Source organism: Cutaneotrichosporon cavernicola, assembly GCF_030864355.1.
Source record: "Cutaneotrichosporon cavernicola HIS019 DNA, chromosome: 2".
NCBI classification, from domain to species: Eukaryota; Fungi; Basidiomycota; class Tremellomycetes; order Trichosporonales; family Trichosporonaceae; genus Cutaneotrichosporon; species Cutaneotrichosporon cavernicola.
The window spans coordinates 2433851-2450975 of NC_083394.1; the positions used below are offsets into that span (position 1 = coordinate 2433851).

Below are 17125 nucleotides of genomic sequence, written 5' to 3' on the forward strand. Positions count from 1 at the left end.
GATATTGCTTCCATGTCTAGTTCAAGCCACAGCATGAAGTTGCTGTCACTGTCCACCACGTCTCAACCTCTACTCGTTGTCTTTGCGTACGACAGATAATAAAGCAGCCATGTCGGCCGCTCGCACTTTCCTTCGCGCCGTCCCTCAGAGCGTTGCCCGCCGTGCCGTCCGGGTCGCTCCCCGTGCCTTCATCCCACGAGCCGCCATCCCAGCAACGCGCACCCAGACGGTCTCTGCCGTCCGCTTTGGCTCCACCCTCCCGCCTCGTAACCCTTCGTTCACCCAGGTCACTGAGGACCATGTCAAGCACCTCCGTAGTCTGCTCGGATCAACTGGGTCGCTCATGTCGACCCTCGACGGCTCGGCCTCTGTCGACGAGCTTGTGGCGTACAACGACGACTGGATGAACAAGTACCATGGCAAGAGTCAGGTCGTCGTCAAGCCCAAATCGACCGAGGAGGTGGCGGCTGTCATGAAGTACTGCAACGAACAGAACATTGCGGTCGTGCCTCAGGGCGGTAACACTGGTCTTGTCGGTGAGTTACATAGCTTGTGTCCCGCTGAGATCGAGGTGGTGGCGTTCCCATTCACGACGAGGTCGTACTCTCGCTCGCCAACATGAACCAGATCCGCTCGTTCGACCCCGTCTCGGGCATCTTTGTTGGTGACGCCGGTGTCATCCTCGAGACTGCCGACAACTTCCTGGCTGACAAGGGTTTCATCTTCCCTCTCGACCTCGGTGCCAAGGGCTCGTGTCAGATTGGCGGCAACGTTGCGACCAACGCTGGTGGCCTGCGTCTCCTCCGTTACGGTTCCTTGCACGGCACCGTTCTCGGCCTCGAGGTTGTTCTCCCCGATGGCACAATCTGGAATGGTCTCCGCACTCTCCGCAAGGACAACACTGGTGGGTTGGAACTGCTGGTCGATGGCTGACTGTAGGCTTCGACCTGAAGCAGCTCTTCATCGGCTCTGAAGGCAGTTTGGGTGTCATCACGGGCGTCTCCATCATGTGCCCCCGCCGCCCCAAGGCCATGAACGTTGCCGTCTTCTCGGTGGAGTCTTATGAGGCTGTTCAGGCTGTCTTTGCCGACGCCAAGGACTACCTTGGTGAGATCCTCTCTGCGTTCGAGTTCTGGGACCAGCAAGCGTACGCCGTCGTCCGCAAACACCACGAGGAGCACCTTGGCGGCGAACGCAAGGTGTTTGAGAACGAGGGCCCCTTCTACTGCCTCATCGAGACCGGCGGCAGCAACGCTGAGCACGACGAGGAGAAGCTCGGCAACTTCCTCGAGCACGTCATGACTGAGGGCAAGGTCATTGATGGTGTCCTCGCTCAGGACAGCGCGCAGTTCACCGGCATCTGGTCGCTGCGTGAGGGAATCCCAGAGGCTTGCGGCAAGTTTGGCTCGGTCTACAAGTACGACCTTTCCATTCCTGTCGGCAAGATGTACGAGGTCGTCGAAAAGGTCCGCGCACGTGTGCGCGAGGCTGGTCTCCTCAAGGGAGATGGCTCGATGAGCGACCCTATTCGCGCGTTTGTGGGTTACGGCCACATGGGCGATGGTGAGTGCCATACAATCTAGAGACACACTGACCCTCAGGCAACCTGCACATCAACATTGTCGCCGAGGAGTACCGCGATGAGATCGAGGCGGCAATTGAGCCTTACGTTTACGAGGTTGTTTGTGAGTACACTTTGCGCAAATCGGCTGGCATTAACCGCAGCCGAGTACCAGGGTTCGATCAGCGCTGAGCACGGTCTTGGTGTTATGAAGGCTCCGCACATTCACTACTCGCAGGACGAGACGTCGGTCAAGATCATGCGCGACATCAAGCAGCTCTTCGACCCCAAGGGCCTCTGCAACCCATACAAGTACCTGCCCTAGTGGTATAGCATCGGGGCCAACGCATGTTAGGAATACATTTGTATGTAAGGATGCACGAAAGCAGCAAGCGGCGGAGACAAGCCAAAGTTACAGCAGCCTGTATGTAGCGGCCGCCGTCGAGCTGTGCGAGCGGCGGTGCGAGAACATACAGAGATGAGTGTGTGACCGGCAGGCTCCCAAGCTCACTCTGTGTACATGCGATCTGGGATGCAAATGTTCTGCGGGAACTTGGGAAAGTGCAATGTGAGCGACAGGAGAGTGCGAGGCTGGACTACAGTATGGCGTAAGACCTACAGTAGACACAGGGCGATAAAACTTGAGAAACGCGATATCCTGCCAGTGGCACTCGTGGCGGCCTGGCAGCAAAGAAGATAAACGTTATTTCTGCCCCTGCACTCCTCATTCACGGGGAGGATGAGGAGCGTAGTGCCCAACAATCACTGATGGAGTGTGGAGCGCGGCTGTGTGGGTGTATGGAGTGTCAACTGATCAGCTCATATGGTCGTCTGACCACAGTGATGCCCCAGAAGGGCATGAGGCCACCAGAATGCCTTGGAAAGCAGGGCTAACGTTACCCAGTATTAATATGCATGACAGTTCCGCTCGCGTCCGCGACAGTGCGAGACCAGACTGAGACTGAGTGTAGCCTGGCGAGCACTACCTTTTGACGCTGCCGAGGAATCGAAGCGCTGGTAAGAGCTCAAGCTCCATAAACGGAACCAGCGTTGCACTATCTGGGTCTATATATCCCGTTGCACCTCCTCTCCTAGCCTTTGCTCAACCCCACGGTCACCTCACCCACCTAGCCAAGCCAATGAATGCACCTGACGACCCTCGAAGAACGCAGACCCTTCGCACATCGCCACCGCCCATCAGAAAGCTGAGCTCGTTCGGGCCGAATACCGGAATGAATTGGCCGACGCCGACAAGGCTATGCTGCCCGCTCTTGACCAGACTCCGCTCATGGGGAGCCAGCTGTTGAGGTCGCGCGATGCTTTGCTGGTTATCTCCAGGAGGGAATGTAGTGTCCTTGGCGAGTGCGCTGGAACCGAGTCATCAGCGAAAACGATGTCTGCGTACGCTCTATACGAATGATCAGCTTACGGCGAAGGCAGAGTCAGTATCAGAGGCCCCTTAGAAGCACCGAGAACAAGAACACAACCGTTACATGACCAGAAAATGCAATCTAACTATACCTCGTCAATCTACTTCTTGAGGGCCTCGAGCTGCCGCGAGACCTCGGTGACAATCGAGGCAGTGTCCTCGCAGATTGAGACGACGTCGTAGCCCTCCTGGAGGCGCTGCTTGGCCTGAGCACCCGAAGTGCAGAAGATGGCGGCCTTCTTGCCTGCCTTGTGCGTCTCCTCGACAATCTTGGCGATGGCAGCCTCGTGCTCCTTACCACCAAAGGGCACGTCCATCGACTTTGCGAGGTCAAAGGGTCCGCAGAAGAGGACGTCGACGCCGGGAACGGCGGCAATCTCGGCGACGTTCTTGACACCGTCGGCCGACTCGATCTGGATAATGACGAGGAGGTTGTCATCACAGGTCGTCTCGTACTCGCCCTCCTTGACGCCGAACACCTGGTGGGTGAAAGGCGAGCCGCAGCCGCGGGTGCCGACAGGCGCAAACTTGGAAGTGTCGACAATGCGCTTGGCAGTGGCGGCGTCGTGGCACATGGGAGTCATGATGCCGTGAGCACCAGAGTCGAGAGCGCGCTTGATCATCCACGACTCGTCCGACGGGATGCGGATGATGGGGCTGATCTGCTCGGCGGTGATGTGGTTGCAGAGGTCAAAGTAGTCCTTGTCGGTAATCTGGCCGTGCTCGGCGTCGATGAGCATCCAGTTGAAGCCGGGAATGGTCGCGCAGGTCTTGGCAAGAGCCGAGCCGCCCATGCTGCCGGTTAGCGCCGTTCCACTTGTCACCCCCAGAGCAGCTCGCCAGCAAGCTCGCCACGTCGCAACTCACGTGAGCCACATGCCGATTCCGGGCTCGTTCTGCTTGAGGGCGTTCTTAAGGTAGGTGCGCTTGTCCATGGTGTTCGTGTGAGTGTAGGTGATGGTCATGTTCATGGGGTGTTTGTCGACATGGCGCGGCCTTTTGTATCTCTGGCTGTACAGACAACTGGCCGACACCCATGTTACACGCATAGCATACGGGGCGAGGTGGGCATGCCGTCAACGGAGCCTCCGCCTCCGGATGGAGCTCGGCCCAGCAGAGCATCTCACAACGTCATATCAGTCACTGCTCACGTTGGTTCCTCCGTAGATCCGTTACCATGTCTAGCAAGCGCGTTGGGGCCGTGCCAGATCCGTTCAGGTCACTGGCTCGGCGGGTGCCCGTGCGGACGGAGTCGCCGTCTGCGGGATTGAGATAGGAGGCGTGTAGTCAAGGAATCTCGGCAAACAACCGCCGCCCGGTAATCTCCGATTTCAATATCTGTTCGAAATCATCTCCGGGAGGACCGTGTCCCCCATGCAACCGTTGCAATATCCGGCAGTGTACATCCTCCATGGAAAACAAACGCATTACTCAAACAGAGGGGGGAAAGTAGTAGGGTAGGTTGGCTTCCCCTCCAGGCAACAACCAGAGGAAGTCTGTCTCTCCGCCGTGGGCCCCGTCCACTTGATCGAGAGTGGGCATGGGCATGTTGCCGCCGAAAGCAAACGAGACGTCGAATGGTGAGAGGTCATTCATCGACAGAGTGGTGGCGAGAGACACGTCGGGTGGCGCGCTTCCTGGAGCCCCGTCGCGGGATGAACTCGGTTGAGCATGTGCGTATGCCGACGGAGACGGCGCAGCTTTGCTGTCGTGATGGATGATTGGCCGATACCACGCGTAGCGGTTAGTGGAGGGCTGGTTGCCGCGCGTAGCAGCTTGCGGTGTTGGGACACGGCACACACGGATAGTCTCGTCCAAGACCTCGGCAGCGCCGAGTGCAACTGAGAATACGGAGACGAAGTGTCGAAGAACAACCGAGGTGGCGTGCAGAATCTTGGTGGCTTCTTCGACCTGGGAACTGTTGGCTTCCGAACGTGCTGACAAGATACACGCCAAAAGAAGACGGCCCGTAAACAACAGTCGATATGCTACCACTGGCCATCAGTGCCAACCATCCTGCCAAACTCACTGATGTCGCACTTTGCCAATTGGTTGGAGGCGCCAAGTTGTACAACGATGGTCGTCATGTCACGAGCGTGGGTGAGGATGGTGGCACGGAACGCCTCGAGCTTGTCTTTGGCTGGTTCGGCACTCAATGTCTCGAGCTGCAGATGGCGTGAGGCCACCATGAGCTGGATCATTTGGTCGAGTGCAGCAATCTGCTCTGTGGCAACGGAGTAGTGACGCTGAGCGGCCCGATTCTTGGGCGACGCTTCGCTGAACTGAGGTGGAGCGGTTCTGGGCTGTCAGTGATGAATCCTTGTTGCCAGAGGGACATACGTGCGCCACTTTCTCAGGTTCGCCATCACCTTGTCCAGTTTGTACGTATCGTCCAGATCCGGCCGCAGGTGGCGCGAGAGGTCGGTGAGGAAGGTCGAGTTGGCGACCACCGGGTGCTGAACCGAGGCCAAGAAGGTCGCTTCGAGCAAGGCGGACAACTGGATCAACTGGCAAAAGGTGGTAACGTGACTGGCGTCGTTCTCCATCGGTTGGTCCGAACCGTCCTCCTCGAATGGTTCAGGCAGGCGTACATCATAGTCCCACAGCGTGCTGCCCGCAGGTCGACCGCAGAACGCTGCAATCTGGTGATCCCAAGCGTAAACCGCCCAAGCCGTGCGCTACTGTTAGGTTTGAAACCGCTTGTCCAAACTTACAGCTCGAATCTCCCGCAGGATGGAGCTTCCTAGAACGGTTGATGAAACGGATCGATGTAAGCCCCCGTCAAGAGAGCGTGAGAGCGCATCCGCCACGAGGCCCTGAGCGACAGGGTGAGGGACGTTGTCGACAGAGTGGAACATGGATCCAAAGAACCGGCTCTGAATGGCGTAGATGACATTGTCGCTATGGATGGCGTGGTCAATGAGGCGACTGAACAGATCACAGTATCCCAGGCCTGCTGTTGCGGGGTTACCTGTGACATCAGTGATTGTCCCATGCTCAAACACTCACTGGCCTCTTTGCGGACCCTCGGGTCGTCCACATAGCGCGAGGCCAACATGCACATGGAGACGACCAGTGCCGCGAAGGAGTGGCTGTCCCACCGGTACAGGTCGGCAAAGAATGACGGGATGTGGAGAATCGGCCAGACCGGGTGGACAGTGCTGAAGAACACGCGCAGCAGCTCGCTCATTAAATCTGGAGGAACTGACTGTCAACCGATGCAAGATTTGGTTGACCTACTGATCTCTGAAACCATACTCAGCAACTGGTCGTCAGAGGTGTTGGGGGCCAGTCCGCGTCCAGGAAAGTACTCTGCGTCATCCGTTCCTCCAGAACGGTTTCGTGTTGGTTCAGCGGGCGATCCTTCTTGAAGAAGGTCCTGAAGCCAGTTCCAGTCTGGCTCGTTGCTATCCGTGGCTGGGCCAGCAGGTTCAGCCATCAACCGGCGGGTTGCTTCCCTTCCGTCAACAAAGTTCCATGAGGCAGCTCACAAGAGAGGCAGGCCTGACGTAGAGCCAGCATGGTGTGAGAGGCCATGAGAAGACACGTAGAAGTGGGCAGTGTTCTCATAATTAAGAACTCTTTGTTAGCTGACAGTCAGTCTCGTGTAACTCACCTTTGCGCTTCCGCATTGGCGCGTCCTCGTCCGGAGTGGATGCTATCGCCCGCCTCTTACCAGAGCTAGGAGATACGTGAGGTTGGTCATCGCCGCGGCTGAGAGCACGTTAGACACCAAAGATGAGTGGGGTGCGTACTTTGGTTGTTCGTTGGTGGACAGAACCGTGCGGGAGGTTCCAATCGATGTGGAGAACGAGCATGCAGCGCCAGCGGCGACGCACTTTGCACATGGATTTTCATTTCCGCACTAGGTTGTGAGCACAGGCCATACATGGCAGCTTACTTTGATTTTGCGAGTTCTAGTGTGGTTAACACCCCATTGATCGTTGCGACTCACCGACATCGGTCACACGCGCGCAAGAAGCGTACCCGTCCATGGTCGTGCCCTAATGGAGGCGCTAGAGGTGGCCCCTCTCGAGGGTCAGACATGTGCTCCTGCGCAGGATTGAGATTCGGAAGGGTTGGCAAATGTACAACGACAAGGAGTGCAGATCTGGAGAATGGGTCAGTGGTCGAGATGGGAGAGAGAGAGAGAGAGAAATGTGTTAGAGGATGTGTAACCTGCTGTGTGAGCAAAGAGCGCTGTCTGTTACACCCCATACCGCGTTTACTCGATACAGCCATGCACATGTGTCATTGAATGAAGAATGACCACGTGAGTGAGCGCTCACCCAACTCACTGATTTATCTGAGATGACTGCCCACTTGCTGAACGGAACCAGATTGGGAGGAAGGTTATACAAAGGAATACTAACAAAGATCAAACAAGCCGTAAATACTTTGGATCCTTGTGTGGTTTGCCAATACATCTTCCAACAGCCGTACGCATTCCAGAATCAAGCGTTGAGCATCCATCCAGCATTCAGCTTGCGCGGCTGGTAAATTACAGTGGCAAATTCGGCTCTGTGCGCACGGCGTCGCGTCCAGACTAACAGTAATGTACGCCAGTGAGAATATTATTCCAAGAAACTGAACGAGTCAAGAAATCAAGAATAACTGTACATCTGCCTTCATATCTATGGTATCGTTCCAACACAATCGATACAAATCCCATCTCTTAAAGCTTGATAGGCCACTCAAACTCAGGGCCGTAGTAGTGGTGCACGGCCTTGGTGGCGAGGTAGGGCTCAAGACCCTCAAGCCCGAGCTCACGACCCCAACCGGACTGCTTGTAGCCGCCGAACGGAATCTGGTGCGACAGGATGGTGTACTGCTCGTCAGTAATGAATCCTTAGCCACTGCGCTCACCTGGTTGATCCAGACCGTTCCAGCCTTGAGCTTGCGGGTGACCCGGTTGACCTGAGCATAGTTCATCGAGTGGACGGCAGCGGCAAGGCCGAACGAAGTGTCGTTGGCGATCTGAATAGCCTCGGCCTCAGTCTTGAACTTGATGAGAGAAGCGACGGGGCCAAAGATTTCCTCCTGACCGATCTTCATGGTCATGTCAACGTCACCAAAGACGGTGGGTTCGACAAAGTAGCCCTTGTTGCCGAACCGGTTACCGCCAGTAATGAGCTTGGCCTCCTTCTTGCCCTGCTCGAGGTAGCCCAGGATCTTGTCAAACTGAACCTTGCTGATCTGGGGTCCCTGGAACGTGTTCTGGTCCTTTGTGTCACCGACCTGGAAGGCCTGGGCAGCCTCAACGAAGAGGGGGAGGAACTTGTCGTAAACCGACTCCTGGACGAGGATACGAGAGCCCGCGTTGCATGACTGGCCCATGTTCTCGTAGACGCCGAAAGCTGCCCACTTGGCCGCCTCCTTGAGGTCGGCATCCTCAAAGATAATGTTAGGAGACTTTCCACCGAGCTCGAGGGTAACCGACTTGAGGTTGGACTCGGCCGCAGCGCAAGCGATACGACGGCCCGTGGGGGTCGAACCAGTGAAAGCAATCTTGTCAATGTCCATGTGGCGAGCGAGAGCGTCACCAGTGACACGGCCGACGCCGTTCAGGACGTTGAAGACACCGGGAGGGTAACTGAAATGTCAGGGAGTGCGCACGGTGCCGGGAATGCCTGACTAACCCAGCGTCCTTGACCATCTCGGCGAACAGCAGAGTCGACAGAGGAGTCTGCTCGGCGGGCTTGAAGACGATGCTAACACCAGCCGCAAGAGCAGGCCCGACCTTCCACGCCATCATCAAAATGGGGTAGTTCCACGGCACGATCTGCGCTGCGACGCTAGCTGTCAGCGACTGTTGTTTGCACACTTGGCTCAAGAACTGCGCAACGACGACTTACCCGATAGGCTCCTTACGAGCGACCGCATACTTGTTCTTGTCATCCATCTCGATGGTAGAGCCCTGGATCTTGTCGGCAGCGCCGGCGTAGTAGCGCAAGCACGCAATCGAGTCCTCCATGTCGGCGCGCGCCCAGGCAACAGGCTTGCCGGCATCGACAATCTCGAGGGCAACGAGTTCGTCGATGCGCTTCTCCATCTGGTCGGCAAGGGCGAAGAGGAGGCGGCCGCGCTCCTGTCCGCTGCACTCGGTGCCCCACGTGGTCTCGAACGCCTCACGCGCGGCCTTGACGGCGATGTCGACGTCCTCCTTGCTGGCCGTCTGGACCTGGGAGGGGATCAGCAGAGCTCACGACCGACGCTTACAGTCGCGATCACCTCCTCAGTTGCGGGGTTGACAGTCTCAAGAGGCTCGCCGTGACCCTTGACCCACTCATTGTTAATGAACAGGCCGGTGTTGATGGTAACGCCCTCTACGGTGATGGTGCTCATGGCGGTTGAGAGTGGAGTGAATGGAAAGGAAGGGAAGATGAGGAAGAACCGAACTTGGGAGAGCAATGTGGTCTCACTTGTGTTGCGTTATGAATTATGAAGCGTCCAGCCAATTCAGCCAAGCGCGTGCTAGCTGTCGTGACACGAAATAGCTACAGGGTAGCCGTGTTGAGCCGCCAGGAGCAGCCGCGTTGGTTGGCGTTGGTTGAGCGGTTGACGGACTTGCCGAGCTTTTGGGCTTGACGGAGTGGCCGCTCCGCTGATAAGGGCCCAATGCATTGTCGGTGCTGTAACATTGGCTACGTCGCCTAGTGTCTTTGCCCACCTCGTTTGTTCTCCACTCTCCACCGTCCTCCACAACATGAACATGCGATACATGCGCCACATACAAGCCTGCGGCCCCTCGGTCCCCCCGAACACAGGCACACGGATACATATATCTGCATACACACGTGGTAAGTTTGGCACTTTGGTGGCTCGGAACTCGTTACACCTTCTGGGATCTGGCAGACTCAATGAATCTGGGTTTCATGCAACCATACGTCTAGCGCGTCGTAGCCCACATTACAAGCGCCGTGCTCCCCTCATATCCGCATTCAACTTGCGTTTGGAGAATCAGCTTCTGTCTCATATTCCGATCATGATCTGCATTCTCAAAGGTCTGAATCTAAGGCCAGCCCCACTATAAGACTAATACAGTATAAGCTTATCGACTTATTAAACCCATCATCCGTGAGGTTGGATTATCGAACTCTCGACATTATCTCCTGGCTCGGCTGGGTCAGTGTTTTCGGTATTTTGTCCTCTGTTATTACTCTGCCCATTGCAGTCTCGCTTCAGGACCAGCCCAGCGCCGCACCCCCTCGGCCCGCTCCCTGGAGGCCCAGAGTGGTCACCATTGACAGTCTCAACTTCCAAGACGGTGCCACGGCGGTGGCCAACATTATCTTCTCCTTTGCAGGAACCCCAAACTTTGTCTTGTGCAGGTGAGGACTGGCTCTGGGACCCTTGTGAGCGCACTGGCTCATCCAAAAGTCCGAGATGAAGGATCCGAAACACTATGTTCGGTTGATGTCGCGTGTAAAACAGTGGTTACCCTCTGTTATCTCATCATCCGGTCCATAGTATATCACTACTTTGGGGAGTATGTGGCGAGCCCGGCCCTCGGTAGTGCTGGCCAGCTGCTCAAGAAGGTCGGTCCAACGTGCGGGAGGAGGAGCTGAGGCAGATTTGTTACTGTCTGACTCTGCCCAGTCATAGTTTCGGCGCGGTTCTCAACATACACTTGCCGGCCAAGTCTGGTAAGCCCTCAAAGTTGCTAGGAGGTTACTGACCAATCGTAGTCTTCGTTCAACTCATGAGGAACTCACCCCACTTCACCAAGAACACCCTCATTCACAATGTCGTCTGGTAGTGAGTGGAAAGGTTACGAGGTTGTAGCTAGAGCTGACTTAAAGTGGCTACGTCTGCTTAAATTGCTCCCTCTCTTTCCGGGTGGCTGAGGCTATCCCGCTCTTCAGCGACCTTCTGTCGCTGGTGGGTGCTTTTCTCTCGACGCTCCTCAGTCTGCAAGTGCCATGTGTGTCTGAACGCGTAAACGAGCTAACCCTCAACACTGTCGAGGGTATGATGTACATGTACCTGTACGACTGCTGCACCTACCAGGAGCCTCCCGCCGGTACTCTGAAGAGGAAGATTGTTCACACCCTCAACATGATTATGATCGTCACGTCAGTCTTCTGCATGATCGCTGCCACGCACTCCGCCATCGTAATCATCAAGGAGCATGTCAATGATGACGCCACGACCAAGCCGTTCTGTTGGGCCGACAACTCAAAGTACCCTGGTTCGAACCACGCACAGGGCTGCTCAATTGGAGGAAAGAAAAAGAACTCAACCTAGGATGAACAGAAAGTCGTGCAAGTGGTAGCGTAATCATCATCATTGCATCAAGTCGAATGCCAGTCGCAGGTTGTCAACTCTCTGCTAGGCAATGTCACTCTAGTGCAACAGACTCTCGCAGGCCATCATCCGCTTCAAGTCGCTTCGTCAAAGCTTAGCACGGCGCTTCTTGAGCTCTTCCGATTGGACAAATGACATCTGTGGATCAGCACGCACCGGCACTGCTCCGTACCCAGTACACATCCATGCCGTCAGACACAGCCATCCGCTTCGGCTGCCAACCGGTGAGGGCCTGGCCGAGCGAAGGGCGGGCGAGCAAAGGCGTAATCCACGCGGTCTCGTATGCTACCAGTCAGCACAGCTCCACTCCAACGCTCACCGTCCGCCGGCTTCTTGGCCTTCCAACCCTTGAGACCCGTGATGCGGACGATGGCATCCAGAATGTCACGGATGTTGTCGGTAGATGGATTAGCGGATAAGAAGACTTCACCGCGGCAAGCCGGCGCTGCCTCGGCAACGCGGACGAACAGGTCAGCTGCGTCGTCCTTGTGGATGGTGAGGATCTTGCCGTTGTCCGAGATGATAGACTCAAACTCGGTCTTGCCGGCCTCAAGCGCATCGAGGGCTGGCTTGAAGTGGTAGTCGCCAAAATAGGAGCCGCTGCTGCCGTACACGCAAGCGGGCCGGACCACAATACCGTTTATGGACTGCTCTTCATGGTTAGCGGAGTGCCGGCCACTAGGGAAACATACCGCCCACCACTGCCCCTTCAATCTTGGTGCGCCAGATGGTCCCTTTATTGATCGGGGCCTCAGCCGGCTGACGCTCGTCCGACCACTCGTCCAAACCGCCATAACCTCTTGCCATCACGTAGTGGCCACTGCAGTAGACGTACGTCGGGCGGGGCGAGCCCTCGGGCCGTCCCTTGACAGCTTCAAGGAAGGCGTTGAAGATGCCAAGGGCCTGGTCAGCTCCTCCGGCAGCAAGACAATCAACAACTAGTAGGTCAGTCACTGCCAGGGGCCCGTTGGAGACTCACCAACGTCTATCTGCTTGGCAATGTTTGTCCAGATCACACGGCCGTCCTCGGTGGTGGGGTCGCACACTACCGGAATGATCTCGCACGGGCTAAACTGAGTGTCCGCAGTCTCCTGAGAACGAGTCTGTCCCCAAACAATGTGGCCAGCACGGACGAACGCATGAGTGACCGCCGAGCCAATGAACCCTATTGGTTAGCGCCGCCTCACCTTGCCGGGGTGACGGACGTACCGCTGGCACCAAGGACAAGAACCTTCATGACGTTTTTTGTTTTGGATGGAGGCGCAAACACGAGCTTGTGAGACTGAGAGGGTGGGGGTGAGTGAGGATTGTAGATCTGTGCTGATGAGAGTAATGTGACCAGAGATGACTGGCTTCCGTGTATTTATACGTGTGTGCAATGGGAGACTGATGATCCTCTGTATACGAGGTGGGCAGATTGCTGCCAGAAGCTCGCGGATTGCGAAAGAGTAAGGAGAAATGGCAGCTCAAGTGATGCTGACTCATGGCAGCATCATGAACTGACCAAGCCGCGCTTAGTAACCGCCGTTAACCAACCAAGACGGTTTCTGATACCTACAGTGGATTAATGATTACAAACAATCAGGTCTCCCACCGGATTTTGGATGGATTTGTTCCTCCGCGATCCCAGATATCCAGAGCTAGCATGATATGGATCAAGTGGTGCCGGATGATGGGCCTACAGTAGCAGTCATGGAACCATTATCATCACCCAAATCCAATCAAAACTCTGATGAGCAACAAAGCTCTCTTGGCAGCTCAATGAAATGTGGTCGTCCATGCATTGCGTCTATACCCGGAATGTAAAGGAAAGAAGATTACAGCTTGGCAAAGGTGCCGTCGCCACGAAGCCGCGCGAGGTGACTGCGGCGGATGTCACTCAGCTTGGAGCAGCCGCAGAGCGCCATTGTGATTAGAAGCTCATCGTAGAGCAGCTTAAGAGCGAGGCTGACCCCGTTCTCGCCGTCGTACTGGACCCGTCAGCGCTACATCTTGTCACCCGGATCGACTTACAGCCAGACCCCAAACGGGGATGCGCCCGACCCAGCAGTAGTCGGCGCCCATGGCGAGGGCCTTGAAGATGTCGCTGCCACGGCGAATTCCGCCATCAAAGTGGATCTGAATGCGCCCCTTGACGGCAGCCACAATGTCCTCCAGTGCATCAAACGTGGAGATTGCTCCGTCAAGCTGGCGACCACCGTGGTTAGAAACAAGGATGCCGTGAACACCAGATTCGGCAGCAAGAAGAGCGTCTTCCGCAGTCAGAACTGCCCGTTTAGCTTCAAACCCTTCATGTTGCACCGTGACCCTACTCACTGCCTTTAAGGTACACCTGCATCGACGTCGACTTGACAATCTTCTCGACCTTGTCCCAAGTGAAGGCACGGTCGTACGCGGTACGGGGGTCGCTCTGCACAAAGTTGTAAGGGTTGATACCAGGTGGCAGGTTGGGGAAGGTGAGATGTTCAGGAAGAGTAAAGTCGTTGCGATATTCGTTGAGCCGGCGGCCGAGATAGGCGCAGTCGACGGTGAGCACGAGGGCTGCGCAGCCCGCCTCTGGGAGTAAGCCACGGCCTCATGAATGATAGTTACGTACTCTCTGCGTTGCGGATCATGTGCATGTTGGTGTCCCAGCACTCAACCATGCTGAGCTGCTGACCGTACGCGTTTCCGTACCCGTCCCCAGCATTGACGACGTCGGCGATCGAGTGGTTCGACCAAGTGGAAAGCACCATGTTGCAGCCAGCCTTGGCCGCGGCGCGCGAAGTGCCCAGTTCGGCATCGTCGTGGGCCATCCCGTGCATGGCCGCGGGGGAGAAACCGAGGGGCATTTTGACCTTTGCGCCGAAACACTCTGTTGACATGTCAACCTGAGACACGTCGATGCAGACGCGTGGGCGGAGCCGGACGCGGTCAAAGGCTGCAACATTGTCGTTCATGCTGGGAGTCAGACGTGCGCCAGGCATGTCACCAACCTAAGGAGGTCCATTGCACCCTCGTTGTAATACTCTCCAACCATCTTGGACAGCTTCTTCGTCCCCTCCCGTTGGAGGTCCGCGATGCTGAAGACATTCTGGTCGTACCTCTGGAGGCGGTTCATTGAGCTTGACTGGCGTTGACCGAAAGTTGAGATTTGGAGACTGTTGGTTTTGGACCTCCTCGCGATGGGCCATAAGAACTGCTGTGGCCATGGCGAGGCAGAGGGTTCCCCCGGAGTGCCCGTACACTTGCCGCTCTGATCTCCGTCGATAGTTGTTGCACAAATTGTATAATAGATCACGCGCGGATGATTAATCTGGTACAGTGAGTGAGGGTTGTGCCTGAAGCCCACCTAGTTCGGCGACTCCGTATCCGATCGCTTCTCTCCTGAACGCCGTCTCCGAAAAGTGCCCACTCGGTCATCTGGACTCTGATATACAACAAACATCCGACGCTGAACATGGGTGTGTCCAGGTGCCAATGTAGTATAAATGTTTGCCTTCCAGCGCGCGGTCGCGTTGCCTTCCTAACAGACAAATTGTAAACTGAACTTAACCATGACCAACCCAAACAAGGTCGTTATCGAGGCTGCCAATGGCGCCAAGCGTGGGTTGACTCTGAATAATTGACTAACGTTAGCCAACCCCATCATCAACAACCTGATCGTCTCTGGGAACACGGTCTACCTTGCCGGTGTGCTTGGGACGGACGCTGCCGGTCAGCTTGTTTCTGGTGGGGTCAAGGAGGAGACGATTCAGTCCATGCGCAACGCGACCGAGCGTCTCTCTCACATCGGCCTTGACCTTTCAGACGGTAAGGCTCGGCACATTCAAACGGCCCAGCGCTGACCAACTTAGTCGTCAGCATCACCATCTTCGTGAACGACTATGCCAGCAACCTCCCGGGTCTCAACGAGGTGTGTTCGAACCCTGGACAAGTGATGGTCTCGACTGACAACATCAGGTCTATGGTGGCTGCTTCCCTAAGGGGGCTGCCATGCCGGTTCGGACCGCCGTGGGAGTGGCTGCCCTCCCCTTCAATGCTGCGGCAGAGTTCTCCATTGTAGGTCTAAGTGCCTCTGGTCCATGCGTGTCCTGCTAACTCCCGTGTCCAGGTTGCTGCCAAGCGTTCATAGAGTGTACCACAGTCCTGGATGGCATTTGTGTACAGTACATGTTCAGGCAGCAGATGACGTTTGATCACGCATGTTGGGGACGCATAACCTTTATGAATGGCGAGGCGGTGACAATGGGGTTGTATGGAGCGTCAAGTTGCAACACACATCAGGCATTGTGAAACGCCCATCCAGCCACGTTCTTGAAGATGGTAAGGCCAAAGCAACCCAGCTGCGCCTGTCTCGGTTTAGAGGAGTGACTGGGGTGCTACAGCGTGAAGAGTGTGGCAAGCAGTGTTAGAGCACCCTTGGACTAAACATGAGTGAGTTTTTCGGTCCAAAAAACAAGCATGGTCTAAACAACGACTACATCCCAAAATGCTCCTGACGAGAGAATGTGTTATGTTGGATGGGGCGTGTTTGACTACCCATTCATGGCATAGTCAAGCACGGAATCGACGTAGTCGCCAAGCTCGGAAGATTGCTCAAGCTTAGAACGCAGAGCGGACGAGGCTGGAAGACCGTAGATGCAATAGAGGTGCGAGGCCAGGAGGGCGTCCAGAGGAGTCGGTGCTCTGCTGTCAGTCCCGTTACCGACACGAACGCACCGTGCCCCATACGCCCAGGAACCCGTGCGATCGGCAAGCTTCACCCGCAGCGCTTCGAGCGCCTCGATACCAATCTCCACGAGCTCGTCCTCGTCGATAACCCGCTCGTCGCCGGTGAACGACGCAGGCAGAGGGGTCGTCAAGCCGGCAGAGAGAGGAGGTGGTCCCGGGATCATGAGAGCGACGTCGTTAGATGGCCCCGATAAAGACACGTTGTATGCTGGCAGCAGGCGGACAAGCACGAGTTGGGCGGTTGCCAGTGCACTGTCGTATGTAGCTTGCGTTGGCATCCCTTGGAGACTGCCCGTGAGCTCGCAGGAACGTTTGGTTACACACCTTGCCGTCTTCCCAGTCAGAGGGTGCTGAGTGTCTAGCCAGCTGCGAATGTCGTCCGCAGCGATCAAGCGGTTTTCACGTAGAAGGTGCAGAGCGGGCAGCTTTCCCGAGGGCGCAGCCGTCATGTTGGTCCAAACGCGGGTGTCGACCGCTACACCTCGGAGCAGAAACAGAAGCTGCGCCCGAAGATCAGCCGGTGAGCTGGAGGCCCATCGACGCTGATGTGGGTTGTCTACTGGGAGCGGTTGTCTGATCTCACAGTCAGAAGGTGTTCCTCATAGCTTACAGTACCCAAAGATTGTAGACAGCACTGCTGGCACTTCGTGCGGCATCCTGCCTCCAGTCGAGAACGTCCTCTTGCTCAAGCGTCACGAGAGGGAACTGGGCGTAGAGAGAGTTGACCCATTGAGGTGCAGTCCACCTGGAGGCGGACACAGTGGCCATGATGAATATGGAGGCCCGAAGAAGGATGTCTTGTAGAGGGGAGTCGTTGTCGTTCTGTCGTGGTCGTTGTTGAAATCCATGAACGGTTCATCGGCCATGCAGCGCGATCAGCTAAGGGCTACACTGGGTCAAGTGGTCACACTATTTGGTCCTCCCTGTTTATTCCCATCTGGGCATCCGTGCATTCGTCATCCTCGTCATCATCGCCACACCTTCCTTGCTTCCTTACTTGCTTACCTCCCTTCCCCCAAGTGCCCACCATCAACTCCATCATCACTCATCACTCTCGTTCATCACAACCCTCAAACGTCCATCCCGCCTAGTCCATCCCGCCTGGTCCACCCGCC

At 56.2% G+C, this 17125-nt stretch overlaps 9 protein-coding genes across 9 annotated transcripts; 3 read left to right on the top strand and 6 right to left on the bottom strand.

The window, feature by feature from the left end:
• Positions 1–109: 109 nt before the first annotated feature.
• DLD2 (uncharacterized protein) lies at positions 110–1886 on the top strand (the record flags this gene model as incomplete). The annotated part of the gene is made up of 5 exons (XM_060598019.1): positions 110–536; positions 572–904; positions 940–1563; positions 1602–1685; positions 1726–1886. The coding sequence occupies 5 exons, from the start codon at positions 110–112 to the stop codon at positions 1884–1886; spliced, it is 1629 nt and encodes a 542-aa protein (XP_060454854.1).
• A 1205-nt stretch (positions 1887–3091) lies between these two features.
• CcaverHIS019_0209510 (uncharacterized protein) lies at positions 3092–3925 on the bottom strand (the record flags this gene model as incomplete). The annotated part of the gene is made up of 2 exons (XM_060598020.1): positions 3092–3785; positions 3858–3925. 2 exons carry the CDS (start codon positions 3923–3925, stop codon positions 3092–3094), a joined length of 762 nt encoding a protein of 253 aa, XP_060454855.1.
• A 496-nt stretch (positions 3926–4421) lies between these two features.
• CcaverHIS019_0209520 (uncharacterized protein) lies at positions 4422–6985 on the bottom strand (the record flags this gene model as incomplete). The annotated part of the gene is made up of 10 exons (XM_060598021.1): positions 4422–4915; positions 5020–5288; positions 5331–5668; positions 5705–5961; positions 6000–6194; positions 6231–6369; positions 6667–6704; positions 6746–6855; positions 6892–6907; positions 6946–6985. 10 exons carry the CDS (start codon positions 6983–6985, stop codon positions 4422–4424), a joined length of 1896 nt encoding a protein of 631 aa, XP_060454856.1.
• A 680-nt stretch (positions 6986–7665) lies between these two features.
• On the bottom strand, positions 7666–9335 carry CcaverHIS019_0209530 (uncharacterized protein; the record flags this gene model as incomplete). Its single annotated transcript, XM_060598022.1, has 5 exons — positions 7666–7818; positions 7857–8583; positions 8630–8785; positions 8846–9171; positions 9222–9335. 5 exons carry the CDS (start codon positions 9333–9335, stop codon positions 7666–7668), a joined length of 1476 nt encoding a protein of 491 aa, XP_060454857.1.
• A 1357-nt stretch (positions 9336–10692) lies between these two features.
• Positions 10693–11237, top strand: CcaverHIS019_0209540 (uncharacterized protein; the record flags this gene model as incomplete). The annotated part of the gene is made up of 2 exons (XM_060598024.1): positions 10693–10748; positions 10793–11237. The coding sequence occupies 2 exons, from the start codon at positions 10693–10695 to the stop codon at positions 11235–11237; spliced, it is 501 nt and encodes a 166-aa protein (XP_060454858.1).
• Positions 11238–11442: 205 nt separating this feature from the next.
• CcaverHIS019_0209550 (uncharacterized protein) lies at positions 11443–12534 on the bottom strand (the record flags this gene model as incomplete). The annotated part of the gene is made up of 5 exons (XM_060598025.1): positions 11443–11582; positions 11617–11949; positions 11990–12235; positions 12277–12462; positions 12507–12534. 5 exons carry the CDS (start codon positions 12532–12534, stop codon positions 11443–11445), a joined length of 933 nt encoding a protein of 310 aa, XP_060454859.1.
• Positions 12535–13114: 580 nt separating this feature from the next.
• CcaverHIS019_0209560 (uncharacterized protein) lies at positions 13115–14397 on the bottom strand (the record flags this gene model as incomplete). The annotated part of the gene is made up of 5 exons (XM_060598026.1): positions 13115–13267; positions 13311–13564; positions 13614–13853; positions 13894–14237; positions 14273–14397. 5 exons carry the CDS (start codon positions 14395–14397, stop codon positions 13115–13117), a joined length of 1116 nt encoding a protein of 371 aa, XP_060454860.1.
• A 436-nt stretch (positions 14398–14833) lies between these two features.
• Positions 14834–15411, top strand: CcaverHIS019_0209570 (uncharacterized protein; the record flags this gene model as incomplete). Its single annotated transcript, XM_060598027.1, has 5 exons — positions 14834–14882; positions 14916–15089; positions 15134–15192; positions 15240–15338; positions 15391–15411. 5 exons carry the CDS (start codon positions 14834–14836, stop codon positions 15409–15411), a joined length of 402 nt encoding a protein of 133 aa, XP_060454861.1.
• A 403-nt stretch (positions 15412–15814) lies between these two features.
• CcaverHIS019_0209580 (uncharacterized protein) lies at positions 15815–16459 on the bottom strand (the record flags this gene model as incomplete). The annotated part of the gene is made up of 3 exons (XM_060598028.1): positions 15815–15965; positions 15999–16298; positions 16335–16459. The coding sequence occupies 3 exons, from the start codon at positions 16457–16459 to the stop codon at positions 15815–15817; spliced, it is 576 nt and encodes a 191-aa protein (XP_060454862.1).
• Positions 16460–17125: the final 666 nt, after the last annotated feature.